The 20,696-nt window shown below is 40.2% G+C and overlaps 1 protein-coding gene across 3 annotated transcripts; it reads right to left on the bottom strand.

Moving 5' to 3' along the window:
* Nucleotides 1–215: 215 nt before the first annotated feature.
* Nucleotides 216–20,578, bottom strand: irf4a (interferon regulatory factor 4a). Of its 3 annotated transcripts, XM_072687253.1 has the most exons (10): nucleotides 20,527–20,578; nucleotides 20,026–20,225; nucleotides 17,243–17,429; nucleotides 14,337–14,428; nucleotides 14,077–14,233; nucleotides 12,078–12,179; nucleotides 9,577–9,627; nucleotides 8,967–9,362; nucleotides 4,353–4,465; nucleotides 216–1,887 (listed from the first exon to the last, which is right to left on the bottom strand). In XM_072687253.1, the coding sequence occupies exons 2-10, from the start codon at nucleotides 20,221–20,223 to the stop codon at nucleotides 1,747–1,749; spliced, it is 1,437 nt and encodes a 478-aa protein (XP_072543354.1). In that variant the 5' UTR covers nucleotides 20,224–20,225; nucleotides 20,527–20,578; the 3' UTR covers nucleotides 216–1,746. The 3 variants fall into 3 exon arrangements, with proteins under 3 accessions (XP_072543354.1, XP_072543353.1, XP_072543356.1); XM_072687252.1 differs by having other exon boundaries at nucleotides 20,026–20,570; XM_072687255.1 differs by lacking the exon at nucleotides 9,577–9,627 and having other exon boundaries at nucleotides 20,026–20,570.
* Between the last annotated feature and the right edge of the window lie 118 nt (nucleotides 20,579–20,696).

The raw sequence follows: 20,696 nt of genomic DNA, 5'->3' as shown, positions 1-20,696 counted from the left end.
ACAAACACACACACACACACACACACACACACACACACACACACTTACACATACAGAGGCAAGCTAACATACACATAAATACATAAAGGCTCACTTGTATGCATGGATGAATGCATGTGTACGAAAGTATGGATTCACACTTGTGCACACACACACATATACACACACACACACACACACACATATTATTAAAATAAACAAGAGCAAAAAGATACCATAATGGAGCATTTTTTTTTATTTCCATTGATCAATTGTACCAATTTAAAAAAGAACAAAAATGACAACTTTACAGAAACCTAAGACTGTAGAGAGAGAGAGAGAGAGAGAGAGAGAGAGAGAGAACTAGAGATAAACAGAGAAACAGGGGGATAAGGAGAGGTCGTCCCCCTCCTGTCATTTCCATTGTAATCATTCTACTCTATTACCCCAGTGTTGTGGCCAGTTACCTGCATGTGAGTTTCTCATCAGCTCTCAGTACACCACAGACAAACAGACACACACACACACACACACACACCTTTCGGCACCAAAAAAAACAGGACGGTCTGTGATTGTAAGATACAGACTCATCTGTAGCTAACAAGTCCCAGAAGTCCTCTTTCTTAGTATTTAGAATTATATAACTTCTCGAGAGACTTAATTCATGGAAGAAAAAGAATTAGCTTGATTACATTCAAGATTAGCCAGCCTCAGTCCAGAAACTCACACACACAGTACATCACCCAGTATAAAAATATAAATAGCCTATAAATCATGTCCAACAATGTACAGTGAAAAAAAAAAAGGAATAGCTTGATTTCCATGGCAAAAAGTCAAGAAGTTACAGTCAGTTGTGGAAGGAGAAGGAAAAGAGTAAAAGAGTAAAAAAAAAAAACAGTCCTGAGAACATTTTATACAAAAGTACAAAAGAAATATAAAGCACTGATACTAAACTATAAAAACTGATACAAAACACGAGTAAAAAAGGTCATTTTATCATGTTGATGTTTGCAAGGACAGCATTTAATATGATGCAGAGTTTGTTATGACTTGACGTAGTTTGCAAATTTGAAAGCTTCTTTTTTCTACTGTACATTCAATCTGAAGATACCTGGACTTCAGATCCTTCTAGTGCTGGGCATTCTGCAGAAATGGTCTAAAACCATGTATAATAGACTGTAGGTTTGAGCTAAACGGAGGAAACACAACTTAAAATTGACTTATCAGTGTTTACCATCCTCCTAATATCCTCCTAACTCCTAAGAACATCAGGAAAGATGCAGGACCCAACAAACTGACCATTAAAACCAGTCCAAAACTGTCCATTAATGTCCATTAATTTTGTCTGGTTAAAGTTTGGATAAAAACAGGTTCATTAACTTTATTAATGCAAATTTAGATATGATCAGTACTGTGGCAGCATGGCAAAGTATTCTGACACTGAAGTTTATAAGCATAGCCCATAGCCCAGCACCAGGTCCTTCATCAAAATTTCAGATTTCATTCCTATAATACAGTTATTCTTGGAAAAAAAAATACAATGTACCTGTCTGGCCTCCTTGATGCATGCTTCTGAGTTTTGGCAAGTTACTGGCATGTTGAAAATTGACAGTTCATCTCAGTCCTGACTCCCCTCGCCTGCAGGGGGGCTTCTGATTGAGCAGAAGTCTGCAGACTTGAATGGCTTCCCCAGTGGAAGCAGGGCAGGTGGATGGAAGAGGAACAGTGCTGAGGGGTGTCTGTTTAGGGGGTTGTTTCATTGGGAGTTCATTCCTGCATGTGCTGGAGACTTCTCTGGTAGTCCTCCACGGGCAGCGCCCCCTGAGAGGGAAGCTCATAACCCCGCAGGTAATGACCGTTGGTCTGGCCTGCAAAGTACAGGAGTTGCCTGGCAAACATGGGCTCCACCTGGGAGAGAAGATGTTAGATGTTAGAACAGGGAAAGGGGAGACCGTCTCAGCACTCCAACACGATTAGATTCAGTCTGGTTTGACCAGACAGTTCTTCTAATTGAGAACGGTCTACACATCCCTCATTAAGAGACTTGCTAACTGTTTAATTCAGTACTTAAAAGCCCGTTGTATATATTTTTTTCCAAGAATAACAGTATTATAGGAATGAAATCTGAAATTTTGATGAAGGACCTGGTGCTGGGCTATAGGCTATACTCATAAACCTCAGTATCAGAATACTTTGCCATGCTGCCACAGTACTGATCATGTCTAAATTTGCATTAATAAAGTTAATGAACCTGTTCTTTATGAATATCTCTACTCTCTGTTAAAAAAAATAATAATTGGACTGCTTTTGGCTCTGTTTTTCTCCCAAACTTTAACCAGACAAAATTAATGGACATTAATGGACAGTTTTGGACAGGTTTTAATGGTCAGTTTGTTGGGTCCTGCATCTTTTGTGATGTTCTTAGGAGTTAGGAGGATATTAGGAGGATGGCAAACGTTTAGCTCAAACCTACAGTCTATTATACATGGTTTTAGACCAATGCCCAGCAGTAGAAGGATCTGAAGTCCAGGTATCTTCAGATTGAATGCACAGTACAGTATTGAGTTAGTCTCTACAGTACAGTCTCTTTATGCTCTGTAGCTTTTTTTCAAAGCACACCCCAAAACACCTGCCCAGTTTATTAATCTAATGCAATATGCAGAAACTGACAAGTCATCTGCACTTGTCGCTCCTGCATTTTTCTCTGTTTCTACGTCTTTATGCTAAAACAACCATTTGTACTGTGCAGTTCTAATTTGGGCAGCATGTGAACCATTTGAATGCTCCAACAGTAGAGTAGGAAGAGTTTGTACAGATGGTCTAGCGTTTGCGCACCAATGAGCACAGCTTTATAGCAAGTTCAGCAAGTTCAGTCACTTTAAAATGGGATTTTAGCCTTTACTAACTAACCAAATCTGTGCACCTGGCCATTTTATGAGTAAGGCTGTGGAAGCGTTCCATGCGAGCTTAGGCTTGGACTTCGTTTATATACCAATGGCATAAATGTGGACCTGTGTTTGACTGTAGGACTCAATGATAAGGGTCAACTTGTACCCTATAGGCTCGGTTACATGCTGGTAATGATTTATGCATCCATACTAGACATGATGTGATACCGATACTGAAATTCCAAGTATCCTCTGATCAATCTGATATTTCTTCTAAAATGAGCATTAATTTAATGCTCAAGCTACTCAAACACTCACTCTTCTATGATCCCATCCAGCATTTTCTGCTGATATCAGCCGGATGCCTCCTCCCATCCGTTCTAATTTACCAAGCAGATGTTCAGTCAGATTTGTAAATGTAATTCAGATGATGACATTTAGAAAGATCTGATTCAGATCAGGTGTGATGATACTTCTCATTTAATCTTCCTCTAATGCCCCTCCTACACATTCCTGGCAGTATTCTTACAAAGCCACAGTGCTTAGAGACCCAGGCTCACTACCTTAGCAGAAGGAGACTGAATTAAGGAGGATGAGTCTGTATGTTTGAACTAGAATCCACCAGATTTCCTGCTCAATACAGGTGATAACATAATATTATAAAGTTAGCGTTGGGCTAAATTATTCACATGTTAGAAGTGTAATACAGTACACCTACTTAATAGAGATGTTCAACCACCACAATTCTCAACAACTCCACTAAAACACAATCCTCATGCTTTAAATTGGGGAAACTCAAAGTACTGGAAGCAATACAACAATATAAGTCATATGAAATCGTCTTCTCTGGTATTTTCCAAAGGTAGTAAAAATAAACTCACACATGGAATATGATCCTAGCATCATATTTCAGGGGATTAACTCACTTTAGAACCCTAGAGCAGAAAGACATTCCTAGTACTTTTTGGATAAATACTATCAACCCCACTTGGAGGACTACACCAGTCCCTCATATGTCTCAATCCCGCACTGGCTTTAATAAAAAACAAGCCTGTAAGAGATCTCTACCAGAATGCTATTATAGTGTAACAGTGACTTGCCTTGATGCTAGAAAAAACCTGGCTGATTTTAGCTCGGTAGAAGCTCAGAAGTTTCTTAGACACAGATTTAAGAAAAGGCCATTTCCGTCAACATGTGGTTTCTTACTGTAACCACAGCATTAAAAATAGTGTATATAATAGTAATAGTAAAAGTACATTACATTCACTTTCCCAGTGGAATGGTTATGGAGGTTACCACCCCAGTGATTCTGAGTGAGTCTCTGTGCCATTAATAGTTTGTAGCTTTTTTGAGACCATAGACTAACTAGCCATTTCCTCACTTTTCCGCTAAGATATGTAGCTTAACAAACAACATAATCATGCTTCAATAAATCCACAATGTGTGAAGTTTCAAATCATTTGATCAAATAAAATGTGGCGGTACCTGAGCTGTGATCATCTTGCTCTGTCGCTGTGGATCTGGATACTCATCTCCGAAGCACAGCACCACCTGGTATCTCGGCATGGGACGTCCGTGATGGATATAACCCTGCAACTCTGTGAGCAGAGAAGAACTTTTGGTATTTGGCTGAATAGCATAGTGGATAACATCACTGCCCTTCAAGTGGCAGACAGGGGTTAAACCCCTTAAACTCTAGCTTTGTTATTCTGTTGTTATTCTAATGCAGAAAGTACTTATATTTAAAATATCTGACTGGTAACTGTTCAGCAGATTTTGTGGAGTCCCACAGGGTTCAATTTTGGGGCCTATGAAACTGATGATAATTATGACATTAATGTAGTTATGAGGGTAAATAACTGAAGTGTGGGCCTCTGTATATGGTTTCAGGAATTAATGCCTGTCTGAGCACCTGTGACCATCTGATACTATATTTTCCTACGTCTGTAATACATTTACATACAACACACTTCAGATAAAAGTGTTTGCCAAATGCCACAAATGTTCAATTCTTTAGAGTCAATGAAATGACATTCCTAAATGTTACAAAGAAAAGACAATCATTTTTATAATAATTGTATATTAATAAATTAATAATAAATAATACAAATGATTAATAATAAACCTTAATAATAAACTCAAATTAAATCAATTATAATAAAATTTTTCTAAAGTGTCAAACTCATGTACTGGTTGTAAAGTTTTCAGTTTTCTCTGCTCAAACACAACTGACCATGAAATGCATTATAATAACTCTCATTTGATTACTTAAGTACATGTTCCTTGTAACAGTACTTTTTGAGTATTAATAACAAAAACAACAAAAAATTACTAATTACTTATTATGTAAAGCTGCTTTCTGACAACAACAGTTGTAAAAAGCACTATACAATAAATTTGACTTGACAACACAAGGAATTTGGCTCTGGCCGTTGGTTTCTCTCCAGTACTGAACAATATACAGGCAATGTACATATACAGACAATACATGATATACAATATACACAGCAGACACAGTATTGTAGCAACCTTGCACATAAATGAGGCAGTATTTAGCTATTGTCAGGCCACAGCTCACATTTAAAGGTAAGGAAAACCGAACAACAGATATCTTTCCCCCCAAGCCTTAGACTTCTTACTCCTCGCAGAGGTGGAATCCTCCTCCCCCAGTCCTCTCCAATCAACAGGGTGTCCAGCCCAAAACAACAAGAGCCAAGGATAGGCAGAAAGCTAAGTGACTGGTAGGTCATATTTTCTTAATTACTTTCTCTGCACATGACAATTGCCAGTAAAACATGGCACAACTGCTACAGAGCTTTGAGTATCACAACTACGTAACTTTAGTACTTTTACTTGAGGTTGCTGCTAATAAAATAGCATCATTTTACCATAATTTTTCATCACCCTTCACGTTAAATATAAGTGAAACTGACAGCCATTAATTTTATTGTAAAGCAACAGCTATTTACCAATCCTAAAGCTCCCTAAAGCTGTTACTAATAGTGAGTGACTGCTTGCTAGCTAATTTATCTAATGCAGGTAAGCTCACAGGCAGGTACAGTATGTAAAAATGCAGTGTATCCTATTGTATCGTATGGTTTCAGGTGCACTGTATCATACTGCGCCATCATATAGGGAGTTAGCTTGGGACTACAGCATTAAATCGGGACATTATTCAGCACTATACAGTTATAAATCTTGTCCTTTTATATTATAATATAATAATCAAATCAAATATAATATAGGGCTGCACAACATATGGTTTCCGCATCGCCATTGCTGCACATGCACAATAGTCACACTGCAGGATGTGCAATGTCATTAAAGGCTAATTAGATCATATATATCATGCCACAGCTTGCTTGATACAAAAGGAAACTTCACATTGTTCTCATTTTCCATGACAGATCTACCAGAGGAAGATTATATCTGCACAATATCAGTAATTTTACTCCAATCTTGAATACAAGATTTTGCAAGGTCAGTTTTCCCCCAATATTGTGCAGCTCTAGTTGATCGCTGTAATAAACAGACAATAAATATTACTCTTTACTTATTTTTTGAACAGTTGCATTAAAAGCAGGTAACAGGCATCAGTGGCTCTGTGCACAGGCCTGGTCTGGGAACCATCATCATGCTAAGCTCAACTAAGCTGGCATTCCTAGACTGCCTGGAAATAAACCAATCTAGAATTTGAAAAATACATGAAGAAATTTCAGATATGGAACCATGGTTTACAGTATATACTAGAAACAGCCTTTGCTGACCAAACACCATGGTAGGCAGAATACCATGTACTGTACTACTGCTTCTTGTGCTATCTACATCTTAAGTTCTGCCAAATAATGCTATCTAATAATCTGAATATTTACACATATTAACATATGGACCATCTTCTATCTGTTACAATAAAAAACATTACATCTTAAAACCACTAAATTGCATCAAATCATATAAAGAGTTTTAATGGTTACATCCCTAATAGGCAATAATTCCAGGCAAACCTTAAGAACTGGAGCTTCTTTCTGTAAATGTTGAAAATGACCATATATTGAATATTATGATACACTGGTAAATTTTCACTACAATTATACCAATAATCTATATAATATACTATAATTTGATATTTAACACTTTTAGTGTTAAATAGTGCACTATTACCCCTGGGGCTGAGGCCTGGCCCCTCTGATAAGAATCCTCAAAATAGGACTGTGATTTCTGCTCCGACAGTCATTCTGGTTCCTCTGCCAGTACCCGTACAAAACCACCTGATGAGCAATACAGTGAACACATGACCCCTTTCCCACTCTACAGAGGGGGGCTTGATGACTAGTTCAGAGAGATGAGATGGCAGGTGTAGACAGGGCTTATATAAGGGATGTATAATGGGGGGGTTAACAACATCTGCCAGAAAGGTCTTTGGAAAGTCCTCCAGCTCTGAGGTTTGAATGTCTAAAGTAGCTAAAATGTGTGATACTGCTGACTGAACCAACAGTGGTCATGCCATGAGGTCAACCACAGACAAGGTTACACATACAGGCCCACCAACGGGCTGACAGGTAGGGTTGCTACAGTCAGCTAACCCAAACGTTCTGCCAAAATCCAACTGCTTTCATTACCGATAATCATAAGCATGTTAACCCTTTGAAGGCCGCTTTGTGTAATTCCTAAACTGGTTCTAGTAATAGCCAGTTAGCACCTCGTCAGATTTAACACTTAATGGACTAGTCAGTTAGCACTCCGTCAGAGTAAGAAATGACAAGGTGCTACCAGTGCTTCACAAACAGGAGTGTAAGTGATCCAGCAATGTCAGTAAGTTGACATTTCAGTTTAACGGCATCATCTCTCTTGTCTTCTTGCTCATTTTCTCCAAAAGATCTGTTCCTCCTCAGCAAAGCATCATATACTTTGATTAACTCTCAAATTTTCTGCTCTTGTCAGCATGATAATATCATTATCTTCACCTTCATCTCCATAAATATCACTCGTATCACGACACTAGAACCAACGTTTTACATTTCAGCTGCTGTGAATCTGCATGTCAAATAGGACAGCGTGGAAACCTTCAATTAAAGGTCAAAAAACCTCAGAAAAGTCATATTAAAAGCAGGCAACAGTAATTGGTGGTTTAAACTTGTGCTAAGTCTCAATCACTAGAATTGTAACTCTCTAGGAAACAAATGCTAAGCTGCAACCCCTAATCTGTCTTGAATTAAAGAAGGAAATCTAGAATTCTAAAAATAAAGAAGAATCAGAAGCTCTTCCAAATGAGAACATGTATACGCAAGATCTGCTACAGCACCCCTGGAGCGGAGAGAATGGTCAGGGTTCTTGCTTAAGGGCCCAACAGTGGCCACTTGAGAAACCTGGGTATTAAACCCACAACCATGTGATTAATAAGCCAGGACTCTAACCACTGAGCCACAACTGCACCAGGAGGTGGACCGTCTGAATATGTCGGTAGCTGACTACCGAACTGTGATAATGACCATTATGACCATAGTACTGAAACAACATTGAATAATAATAATAATAATAATAATAATAACAGTAATGATGCATGTAATACCACATTTATTACATATTGTCAAATGAAAATAGTGTTTTTATGAAATAATGGAGAAAAACACACTGCTAAGATCAGTTCATGTGAATTTAAAGAGTGTCATTTTCCAAAATATAGACACTTTTAGAGCTACTCTTACTTAAAAGGTACTCCAAAAAATAAACTCTTATTTTATTAAGAGAAGGATTTTAAGGAAATTGAGTTTTATTTTGAGATTTTATAACAAAAATATAAAAATCTAAGATTTTTTTCATTATTTTTGATGTTACAAAACAAGATTTACAGAACATACCATCTTAAAGTTGGTCCCTGACCAATTCTGGACCCTTTCTAATGATCCATTCCTCACAAAATTTCAGCCGTTCCCATTTTCAAGTAGTTTAATAACAGAGTTTACAAGGTTTTCCATTAACAGCGGAGTTACTGGTGAACTGGTTACCAGACTTTCTGTGAACGAGCGTCTGGACTGTGCCATACTGGACTGTAAGACACATTCTGGACTGCAGAAGAAAGCTGAGATGAACGTTTCTCACCTGAGAGGAACTGCTGCGTGTCCATCAGCTTGCAGGTCTGCTCCTTCTCCAGCTTGTTGGGCTTGTCCGAGTACGGCGCCAGAGGCCCTTCCCAGTACACCCTGCCCTGGCACAGGCGCTTAGCGTAAAGTCCGTCGGGGGTCAGCCACAGCAGGACGCCCCGCTCCAGCACGTTGGGCAGCTTGTCGGCCCCGCGGCGCTGCGAATGGGGGTAGGGGAAGGGGAAAAGCACCGACTCCGCCCCACCGTACAGCCTGTCCTCTGGGCACGGGGAGGAAGGAGAGGACGGTGAACCCGGAGAGGGAGAGGAGGAGATCCGGCAGCCTTCGGGACTTGATGTGGTCACCTCTTTCACCAGGGACTCCCGATAGTAGAGGGACACATGCAGGCGGCAGTCTGGAAGGAGAAGGAGGTGGAAAGGATGGTGACGGCTGCTACTGCTGTCCATGTTTATAGATAACAGAGTTTTCAGAAACTACATAAACACGTCTATTACAGATTATTCATTATATTTCACAGATTTTTCAACATTTCTGTATAACGGTAAGAATGTAAACATAATCATCCAGATCTGGTTTGATGTGAAATGGTTAACTGAAGAGAAACTTACCGACTTGGAAGTCTTTATAATGGTGGTGATAGGAACCAGGAGTCACAATGTCTACAACGCAAATATAGTCAATATTTATTTACTATTAAAAATCACCTACACATGAGCCTTCTGAGTTTATGTAATGTCAAAGACTGTAAAATACTAAAATATGGGTAAATAAAAAAAAATAAAACAAATTAGGGACTACTTTTTTGTGCAACACCCTGCATGTATCCCTCCACCGAGCCCTAAAATATGGTTCAGGCCGAGAATTTAGTTTGAATTACACTGTAAAACTGGTATAAGGCACAAAATTCGTAAATATAACATGTAACACATTTCTGTGAAGCAGATTTTCAAGGCAGTAAACGTAAAACTAGATGTCTGGTTCCGTTCACCACCACTGAGAACAACTGTGACTCGGTAGAAAAGAACATTTCACACCAAACCCGATTTAAAGGACTTCAATTAAACAGAAATGCAGATTATTGTATATAAACCTCCCATTTAACAGCTGTTGGCTTTCTTTAGTTGGTGTTGTTGATGTTGTTTGCATGTAACTGAGAAAGCTGCATGTATTGCAGTAAAACACAGGGGTCGTCAGATTTACTGGACAAGTGTTTGCTGGGTCAATGCAACCTTGTGATCTTTCCCTCTGGATCTCTGGTGTTATATGTGTCTTAGACTCCTTAACCATTAGCGTCTAGCTAATTGACGCTGGCTGTATAGAGCGAGACTGAACCCTGCTGCTGTGTGTTAGATAAGATATACAACTTGAATAAAGTGAATTGTCATCTAAATCTTTTGTTAGATGGAAATTCAATAGAAGTGATTTTGGAGCATTTCTATTGGTCCATTTATCATTTAAATGTTTAACGTAATGTAAAGAACAATTACTAGATTCAAATTTTGTCCGAAAGTGAAAATCATCAAAAAAGGAAGATACTAACGGCATTCAGTTACACACTTCAGGGTAGTACATCAACTTAATGGGAGTAAAGTAAGATCTAAAATCAAACCAAATTTGGATGTGATGGGTGCAAACAAGATCAAGCAAATGTATTCCATATGTTCTGGATGTGTCCAGAATTACAGAATTACACCAGTTTTGCAACCAATGTTTGATTTTCTCTCTAAAAGTTTAGAAAAAACGAAACTATCCTCCTTATGCTGTGTTAAGTGGGGTAAATAAAATGTACACAATTAATAATTAAATAAATAAATGTAATACACTGGCCTTTGTCCCCCTACTTACTCTGAATGGAACCAAGTTATTATGCAAGGCTTTAAAGGTATAAAGGTTTAAAGGTAAGTATTTGTCACTGTACAACGTCCTCCACACCTGACCCAGGGATGGTGAAGGGCCTTCCTCAAGGCCCCAACAGTGGCAGCTTGCCGAGCCCGGGTATTAAACCCACAACCCTGTCATCAATAGGCCGGAGCTCTAACTGCTGAACCACCATTGCCCCACAATACTCCCTGCTAAGGTCTGTACATGGATTTTCAAAAGATGTGTAGGCCTTCCTGACATTTGTAAAAAAATGCAAGCTAACTAATATTTATTTATTTAAAATCAATAAATAAAATGTCTTGATGTTCATGATACATGATATTTATCACAATACATATAATCACAGCCTAAATACTGTATAAATGCATCAGTAGCAGCAGATTCTTAACAAAAACTACTATTCAGATCCTCTCCCGCCCTGAACACAGTGATTTCTATTCAACATCTGCTGCTCTTTGTCTAATTAAGCCAGTCTAATTACACTGTCAGTAATGAAACCTGCAGCTGATCAGTGCTCCTTAAGCACCAATAGTATCATTGATATTCTTAGAAAAGCTTAATGTACATCACGAAAGCAAATTTGATCACAATATCATAAAATATTGTCATATTGCCCAGCTCTAGTTTTGAGTATGTGAAGCATCCAGTTTCAGGTCTGTAGGGTGGGCGGGTGGGTGAGTGGCTTTAAAGGAGTGGGACTGTTTGTACTTGTATATTGTGAAATGTTTAATAAAAAGACATTGACAAAATGTCAATTTTTTTGCATGACGGTGCAGCATCTAACACAAACCTTCGACTTTATTAGTTCATAATCATAATTTTTAGATCATAATCATATTAAGCTGAATTTAGGAGTAATATATCAAAACAATAATCTTACGACCTACTTACCACAGTTACAACCAATTTCTGCTGGTAATTTTACCATTTTGCATTAGTGATATTTATGTAAATGAGTGTTTTCCCCCTGAACAATCGCTTTACCGTGAAGGACATCCCTTATATTTGTTCCTCTTTCTGGAAACACACAGGTCTCATTATTAATGTTAGAAGCTGATGTATTACAAGGGGAAAACCTACACCACCTGGAAGCAGCTACTACCAAATTAGGAAAACTGCAGCACTTGCAAGGTTTCAAGAGAACGCTACAGAGGGCGGAAGTTCCGACTGGGTTGCAAAAGCTCTGTTGTATATGTGTGTGTGTATGTATGTGTAAGTGTGAGTTTACCAGAGATGGCCATGGCCTCTGCTGATCTCATGCTGGGGTCCACTGACACTGGATGGGACTCTGTAGGGGTGTAGGTATAAAAGGAGCCGGATATCTGGTAACCTGGAAAAGATTGGAGTACTGTAATGAGGGCATCGTCTTTCATTAATACTCATTAATACTTTCATTAACACCTTCACCCCCTAAAAAGCCTATGTCCCCCTAACGGGCCGAACTTCTGCAACCAGAGAAGCCCCTGTAGTTACTGAGTAATGCATCTTAGTGTGTAATAAGCCTTGCTGTCTCTCGGATAGGCCCCCTTTACTGTATTCCAGGGCCTCTCATTTGCCGCCTCTGGGAACAGCCAATCAGAGTAAAGTAGGCTGCAAGTGGACTTATGCTATGGACACAGTCTCACTCATATACAGCAAAAACTGATTTTTCATTCTAGGGGTGGTGATTTTGGGGGGTTACGTGGGTTACGTGGTTTAAGGATGACTTGGATTGGGACTGATAAGGTTCTGTTAGGCAGCTGAGGTTAGACTCTTTGGCCAAACCAGTTTCTGCAGCACAGAATTCGAGCTCTGCAGAGTTAACACAAAAACAACTAGTTTTTAACATGTGGTCACACGTGTTTTCACAGGTGAAATGGTCAAAAACCACGTGTTGGATAAACAGGCGTTTCTTCTTTCAGGGTTAGAATCAAACATTGTGGCAAATCCGAACATACGCACATCAATACACTCATCGGAAATTAGGTTAAGAGTTAACTTGTAAGCATGCCGTTGTGTATTGGGAGGATTCTGAGACGTCGAACCACTCAACTTGCGCTCGATTAACTGTCTCGGAAGGTGTGTCAACTCTCAGGCGTACTTATTTCTGTGCAATTTCTATTTCTGGAGTTGCTACGCTACCAAACAAAAGCCGTGTGAAGCAGGAGCTGAAGTGTCATGAACAATGTTTCTCAGGTCTCCAGCGGGTTTGGTTTCTCCTTGTTCTTCTAAGCCACCTCCTTCGTCTCATGTAAGGCTTAAAAATGAGCTTCAGGTGGGCTAGAGAAGCGAAGGGGGGGGCTAGGACCTGGCAGCAACCTGATAATGATGGCTAGCCTGTGTGAAAGTGTCTAGATCCAATAGCTAACTGTCAGAGAAGTAGTATTAAAATAGTTACAAAATTTAATCATACAGGATCTCTTGTTATTACGTGAAGCAAGGTTCCGCAAACCAAGCCCACGTTCTCCCATTTATCTTTGGTTTGCTGTATGAAATGCTAGAATATAGACCCACATATTAATTAACTGTTAATTAATGAATATTTAGAGGTACAAGCTATCTGAGTATTATTATCAGAAAAAAAACATTGCACATGCATGAAATATCTCCCAAGATTGATTTAAAAGTGATAACTCCACCAGAAAGTACACTATGTGGACAAAAGTATTGGGACACCTGCTCATTGTTCATTGTTTCTTCTGAAATCAAGGGTGTTAAAAAGAGTGTATCCTGCTTTTGTTGGAGTAACTGTCTCTACTGTTCAGGGGGGGAAGGCTTTCTACTAGATTTTGGAGGAGCATTGCTGTGAGGATTTGATTGCATTATTATTGTCAAGAGCAGTAGAGAGGTCAGAATGCTGAATTGTGCTTACCACCCCACCTCAGCCGAACACCACCGTCATTCCAGTACTTTTGGGATAAGTCAGAGAGGTACGGATGAGGTGGGGTAGTGACCATCCAACTCCTCAACTCATGCCTAAAGTACTGGATGGAGCTCCACCAACCATCATTCCAGACAACACAGTTCTTCCACTGCTCCACATCTCAATGCCGGGGTCTTTATACCCCCATCTAGCCCACGCCTGGCCTTTATGTATCGCTCCAGAGGGTCCTATTCTATTGACAATACATCTCTAAGAGGACTAGATCAGGTGTGTATGTATCTGCTTCAGCAATGGGTGCAACTTTAAATTGTGACGGGAGGCTGAGTTGCGCAATAGGAAGCTCTATAGCTCTATGAGCATGTACCATTATCGCAGGGTGGTGCGTGCCACTGCAGAGGCCGTGTGGGCGGGTAAGGACACGGGCCGTAAGGCAGCTCTGCGTGGGGCGGCTGGTGGTGCGGCTGCTCTGTGCCATACTCCCTCCAGTCTCTTCTTTCCGGGGACAGCACGTAGCTTGGCATCTGTGGACAAAACGCATGCGATGTCAATGCTATGTGTAAAACCACCGTTCCGTCCCACGAGCCGGGTGATGTGACTTGAAGATGTGGGTGGCGACTAGCTCACCTGGGTCTGAAGAGGAGGATAAGCAGAATGCATGGGATAACCAAGAGCTGTCACGTGAGCCGAGGTGTCCTCAATGCTGTTAGATTTGGCCCCTAAAGAACAGAAAACCACTGTTAGCACGGCGTGAAAGGTGCTGCATGCCTGTAACTACATTACTCTTCTTATTTCCACCATAAAAGCAACCACTGTGAGACTGAGGAATGTCCTCAGATGACCTTAGAGTGAAAAATCAACAAAGTTTCTTTAGAACCAAGCTAGCTTCAGCTTAGCTAGCATGTACAGTAACTGCCTCTCAAGTCACCTGCTAGTCTTTAGGTCATTTGTTCACCAAGCTCTTGTGACCTCTCGATGGGCTAGATTGGAAACTTGTTACTTATTGGCCATACATTTGAATTAGACTGATGAAGAGGTTGTGTAGATCAAGGCTACCAGTAAGCATCAATGTAAACCAGTGTTATTGTCAGCAATAAGCCAATTTGGTTGATTCCAATATGCTAAAATAATATAATATCACATTCTTATGATTTCAGATAAAAATTTACATTTTAGATATGTCCAGAAAAATGCTAAAAATCCAAAAGGACAGAGAAAACTGTAGAAAAAGCTGTAAAGAATCAAACGAATAACTGGAATTCATCTGAATTCAAACATCTCAAGCAAAAGATGAATGTAAATAGATACACCGATGATGAAAACTGATTATTCTGGTCTGGTACTGGTTAGTTGCTCAACCAGTGTGGTCAAGCTGGTTGACCAGTATACCAGCGTTTAAAAATACAACACATAACCCTGAAATACCATTTGTGCCATTGATTGAATCTCGTAGTTGATCTTTACACTGTGTGCAATGATGTAAATGTGTTTCAGGATGAATGGACCAATAGAAATGCTCAAAAATGACTTTCTATAAATAAAATATTTCTACATCCACTTCAATTGAAAGGTCAGTAGTTTTTATCCCTCCTCTTGTCGGCATTCCTATTTTGTAGATACAAGATTTTTGTGTGACAGCAGTGATATGCAGATGTACATGTACATATATATATATATATATATATATATATATATATATATATATGCTAGCTAGTTCTGTACGTACAGTCCGGTTCACGTTATCTAGATTTCAGACTTCTGCGTTTTTGTCTGAGAGTTGTTTGTAACTTGTTTGCCTCAGGCCTGAGGTAATTGTCTATAGTTAGCCAGTGCACAGGCTCCAGGAATAGAAATAGCACTCTTATCTATGCCTCTAGCTAGCCTGGCTAGGCCAATAGTTTGAAACGTGTGAAAGGCAAACCAATAGCTCTCCATCCTCTTGACCCCCGATCGTACAGGCCTTGTGTTATGCAAGGCCCAAGGGGCAGCAGCGCTGCTTGGTTCTGTGCACTTGGTAACCGAAGCCCTCTATAAAAAGCATTGAGGAGGTTTAGCACATGTGGTGGCTTCCTCTGAGCTTCCTGCTCTACTGAGTGAAAGAGCAAGTCACAGTGCTCACAAAGTCAATGCACAGAAAGTCTTCATTTTCGCTCAATGTATGCTGCTTGCTGTAGCAGGGCCGATGCATCAGGATGCTAGTTTTTTTGTTTTTTCTATTTTTGCAGCACAGCCAAGTAATATGACCCCAATGCATCGTATTCCTAAGACCGATCAAGCATACGGCTGCTGCTTAAATCGTGCCGAATGCAGAGTAATTTGAGCGAGTATAGAGGTTACGGACAGTTCAGAGTGTTAAACAAAGATCAAAACGCTTCACTGAGAGACGTTTTTAGTTCAGATGATGTCAAAACACTGGCTAGTATTTTATCTTTTCCCCTGAAGTCCACAGGAGTTATGATTCATGCATCAAAAAAGGTCCATCATTCATTTTTACAGGACAGATTGTGCCTTAGAATTCAACTAGAATTTTTGTTACTGTGCCTTTAAGACTAATCTATGTAAATAACCTGTTTCTGATTGGCTGCCTTGTATCTCGTATCAATCTTGGTCCAAACACTGCTTATAACTTCAAAGTGAAAGGGTGAGCAATACTGCTCTAGACTGAATAGGTGGAAAACTGGGGGGGGGGATTTGTGACATCACAAAAACAACGGCTGTAAAACAGGCTGTATTTGCGGTGCACTTCCCACATATGGGCCGAATGGACTGAGGAGAGAAGGGAATGTTCTGAAGCTTTAACAATGCAATATTTAAATGTAAACAAATATTATATTTATATATTTAAGTTTATAATTATATATATATATATATATATATATATATATATATATATATATATAGCGATGGTGACGTTGGCTCTTTGCAACAACTGAAAATAACCTGTAAGACATTGTTGTCCTGTTTTTTTTTTTTTTGTATTATTTTACATTTGCTTTGCGAAAGGTCACTTCAGGTCAATCTTGCCTGGAAGCAGCCATGCACCTGTAGTTTGTTTTTTTATGGTATTTTAATCCAGTAAAATTCTATTAATTTTATTAATTAAGTTAAAAAACCATAAAACCACTACGAAGCCAGTATTTACTATTAAGCTAAATATGTATGTGGTGTAGTTCTGAGACCATGAGAAGCAAAGTGTGGCCCGCATGGACACCCTCAAGGATTAAGATGAGGGATAAGGGATTAAGGGATTAAGGTATTATTGAGGAATTAAGACAACTTAATATCACAAGTGTAAAATATCATCCATATTCTATTATTGATTATTGTTTGATTAGATGCGGCTAAAAACATGAGGCTTCTCTTCATATTCTGTTAGCTGTCTGACCGCTAATTCAGTCCGATTGGATACAATGCTTGATTTTGACCTTCTTAACTTTCAATGGAAGTCAATGCAAGTCGCATTTGACAGCGAAGATATGCTCCCTGATGGTGATGAAGGTGGCGGTCAGGAATCTACGGTGGCTAAGCTTTACCTCTCTTTGCTCCTTCAGGTATGATCCTGTAGACTTTATAAGGGTCTGATATGTCCAACTGGCTTCTGTCCACCAGTTCGTCAAAGTCATTGCTCTTGTTGAGGGCACAGCGGAGCCTGGTCTTCCATGTTGGGGGATCTGGCTTGTCCACCCCTTCCCTGTATTTCCCTTTGAACAGAGCCCAGGCCTGGCACAATAAAAATAAACACACACACACACACACACATCGCTGTGGATGAGATATTCTACGGATCACCTGCTGGTTCCTGGCTTCACTTTCTGTTTCTACCATTATCTGAACCGCCTGAGAAACAAGAGAAGGGGAAACCATGAATGAACGTGGGTCTGAATGAAGGTTTTCGCCTGAGCTTGACAGCCGCAGGTGTCGTTACCTTAGGAATATGAGTGGGCTGCAGTACTCTCCCGATTTATTTATAAACGCTGAGAAGGACGTGCCACACATAGTCAGATATCACACACCATCACACACCGTGGTAAAACACACCCCCCTGCAGCTTGCTTTGTATGGTGGACCCCCAGAATTTGCTTATTTTCCCCTTTAAGAAGTAGTAGTAGTAGTTCTTCAAGGGTTCTGGGGTACATGCAGAGCCATGATATCTGGGTTCTAGTGTTCTAAAAGTAGAAATGGTTCTCTATGATGGAGAAATGGTGGCATTAGGTCACAAGGCAGTGGTTCTCAAAGTTTGTCCTCAGGGACCCTCAGAGAGTCCTGATTTGTGCTCCAACCCAGCTGGCAACACAGGGGATTGAGGGATTGAGCAAAAATACAGTCAATCTGAGGGTCCCTGTGGACTGATCTGAGAACCACTGAGAAACATGGTTCTATACAGCATTAAAAAGGGTTCCAGTGTTGTTGGGTTCCACTTTTTGGTGTATTAGATGGCTACTGATGTGGCAACTACAGCGCTATTACACCTACCCTAACTGTTAATAACAACAACAATAATAATCTTATTAATAATATTAATAATAATATTAATAATTTAGGCTTCAAGTCATATTGTTATTATTAACAGTGTTTCTTAAAACGTGTTGGAGGTGATGATGGTGATGATGCTTCTACTCTAGTATGGTCCAGCACCTGTTCTGCTTTGAGATCGGTCTCACCTCCGACTTCAGAGCTTCATCATTTGTATTTCAGACCAAAAAGAAGAGCATAGAGTCTAACAGACTGATAGATGCTGGATGGGCCAAGAAATCCCTCCGCAGTTCTAACAGTTACTCAGTTTAAGAGCTCTGAGCTCTTACTGTTGTTCTTCTACTCTAGTATCAGTCGTTCAGTTCCACGTTAGTCTTTAACGTTTAATTCCTCAGCATCTGTTCTGCTTTGTGATCGGCCTCACCTCTGACTTTAAAGCTTGGGCATTTTATTTTAGAATAAAAAGAGAAGAACTGAGCCTGATAGACTTTAGTTCCCATGCTGATGGAAGCTGGATAGACTCAGAAGTTCCTCTGCAGTTCCTCTGAAGTTTCTCAGTACTTAAGTAGATCTTTGAGATGCTACTTTTTTGGGATCATTCTCTAGATCTTTAGCATTTTCTAGACCAAAAAGAGAAGAACAGAGCCTGACAGACTTTAGTTCCCATGCTGATGGAAGCTGGGTGAGCTAAGAAGTTCCTCTGCGGTTCCTCTGAGGTTTCTCAGTACTTAAGTAGTTGTAATCTTTGAGATGCTACTTTGGGATCATTCTCTAGAGCTTTATCATTTTATTTTATGCCAAATAGAGAACAACAGAAACTAACAGACTTCAGTTCCAATGCTGATGGAAGCTGGGTGAGCTAAGAAGTTCCTCTGTGGCTCCTCTGACGTTTATCAATACTTAAGAAGATCTTTGAGATGCTATTTTGGGATCATTCTCTAGACCTTCAGCATTTTTTTGACCAAAAACAGAAGAATAGACCTTGATAGACCTTTAGTTCCCATGCTGGTGGAAGCTGGGTGAGCTAAGAAGTTCCTCTGTGGTTCCTCTGACGTTTCTCAATGCTTAAGTAGATCTTTGAGATGCTACTTTTTGGGATAGTTCTCTAGACCTTTGTAATTTTATTTTAAACCAAAAAGAGAAGAATAGACCCTGACAGACTTTAGTTCCCATGCTGGTGGAAGCTGGATGAGCTAAGAAGTTCCTCTGAGGTTTCTCAGTAGTTAAGTAGTAGTAATCTTTGAGATGCTACTTTTTCAGATCGTTCTCTAGACCATCAGCATTTTATTTTAAACCAAAAAGAGAAGAATAGACCCTGACAGACCTTTAGTCCCCATGCTGATGAAAGCTGGATGGACTCAGAAGTTCCTCTGTGGTTCCTCTGACGTTTCTTAGTAGTTAAGTAGTAGTAATCTTTGAGATGCTACTTTTTGGGATCGTTCTCTAGACCTTTAGCATTTTCTAGACCAAAAACAGAAGAATAGATCCTGACAGACTTCAGTTCCCATGCTGATGGAAGCTGGGTGAACTAAGAAGTTCCTCTGAGGTTTCTCAGACGTTTCTCAGTACTTAAGTAGATCTTTGAGATGCTACTTTTTGGGATTGTTCTCTAGATCTTTAGCATTTTATTTTAAACCAAAAAGAAAAGAATAGATCCTGACAGACTTCAGTTCCCATGCTGATGGAAGCTGGGTGAACTAAGAAGTTCCTCTGCGGTTCCTCTGAAGTTACTTAGAAATTAGGCAGATCTTGAAGATGCTACTTTTGTTCTGCTCAAGATGTGTTTGAAAAGACACCCTACTTTTAGTGCAATCATCTTCCCACGATCATCTGCTGGACTCACCTTGAAGAGAGCAGCATCCTCGTCGCGGTTGTAGTCCTGCTTTCCCGCGTGTTTCCAAGGTATCCTGAAAATGGTTTTCTCGTCATTCTCCCAGACCAGGCCGGGGTATTCCCCGCTATCAATCTGCTCGATGAGCCACTGCCTAAGTTTGCCATTGCCACAATTGACTGACATGCTGCAGTCCCCATCTAAATTCATGCCTGTCAAAGGACGCATGCGACAGTGGTGACCGGACATGCAGGTGCACAGCTCTGCTCATGCAAATGCCAACGTGACTGGAGAAGATCAGCCTGGTGAGAGAAGCTGCATGCACTAACAGTGAGCCTGGTTACGCTAGACCAACATACAGCATGCACTGGAGTCACTGAAGCTTTCAGACATGTGTGAATCTAAGAAACACAGCTGGACAGTGCTGCACTTACACTCACACTGTGCTGAACCGCACGACCATGCTGTAACACAGGCTGTCCTGACCAGGCTGCACTGCTCCTCAGCTCTTACCTCAGTGAACGCACTGCTCTCGCTCCACTAACGCGCCTCTGAAGCTTCTGGCTCACCAAAGTGGGCTGACAAAAGCGACAGCTGTTAAATAGCCTTAAGGCGGAGCCTTAACCAGTGGGCGGGGCGGGGCGGGGCGGGGCCTGTTTGCTGACGGGACAGGGACAATAACT

The sequence above is a fragment of the Salminus brasiliensis genome, chromosome 9, assembly GCF_030463535.1.
Source record: "Salminus brasiliensis chromosome 9, fSalBra1.hap2, whole genome shotgun sequence".
Taxonomy (NCBI): Eukaryota; Metazoa; Chordata; class Actinopteri; order Characiformes; family Bryconidae; genus Salminus; species Salminus brasiliensis.
Note: the sequence above shows the minus strand (reverse complement) of the source record. Positions and strands in the feature narration are given on the sequence as shown.

Bases quoted from the DNA above. Each gene is read 5' to 3' on its own strand.
- irf4a (XM_072687252.1), bottom strand. From the start codon at position 20,262: ATGTCCGGTCACCACTGTCGCATGCGTCCTTTGACAGGCATGAATTTA. The intron at 9,363-9,576 runs GTAAGTTTCTCT...TTCTCCTTCCAG, and splicing joins TTATAAAGACTTCCAAGTCG to ACTGCCGCCTGCATGTGTCC. The intron at 4,466-8,966 runs GTGAGAAACGTT...CTCTGCTCACAG, and splicing joins CACGCAGCAGTTCCTCTCAG to AGTTGCAGGGTTATATCCAT.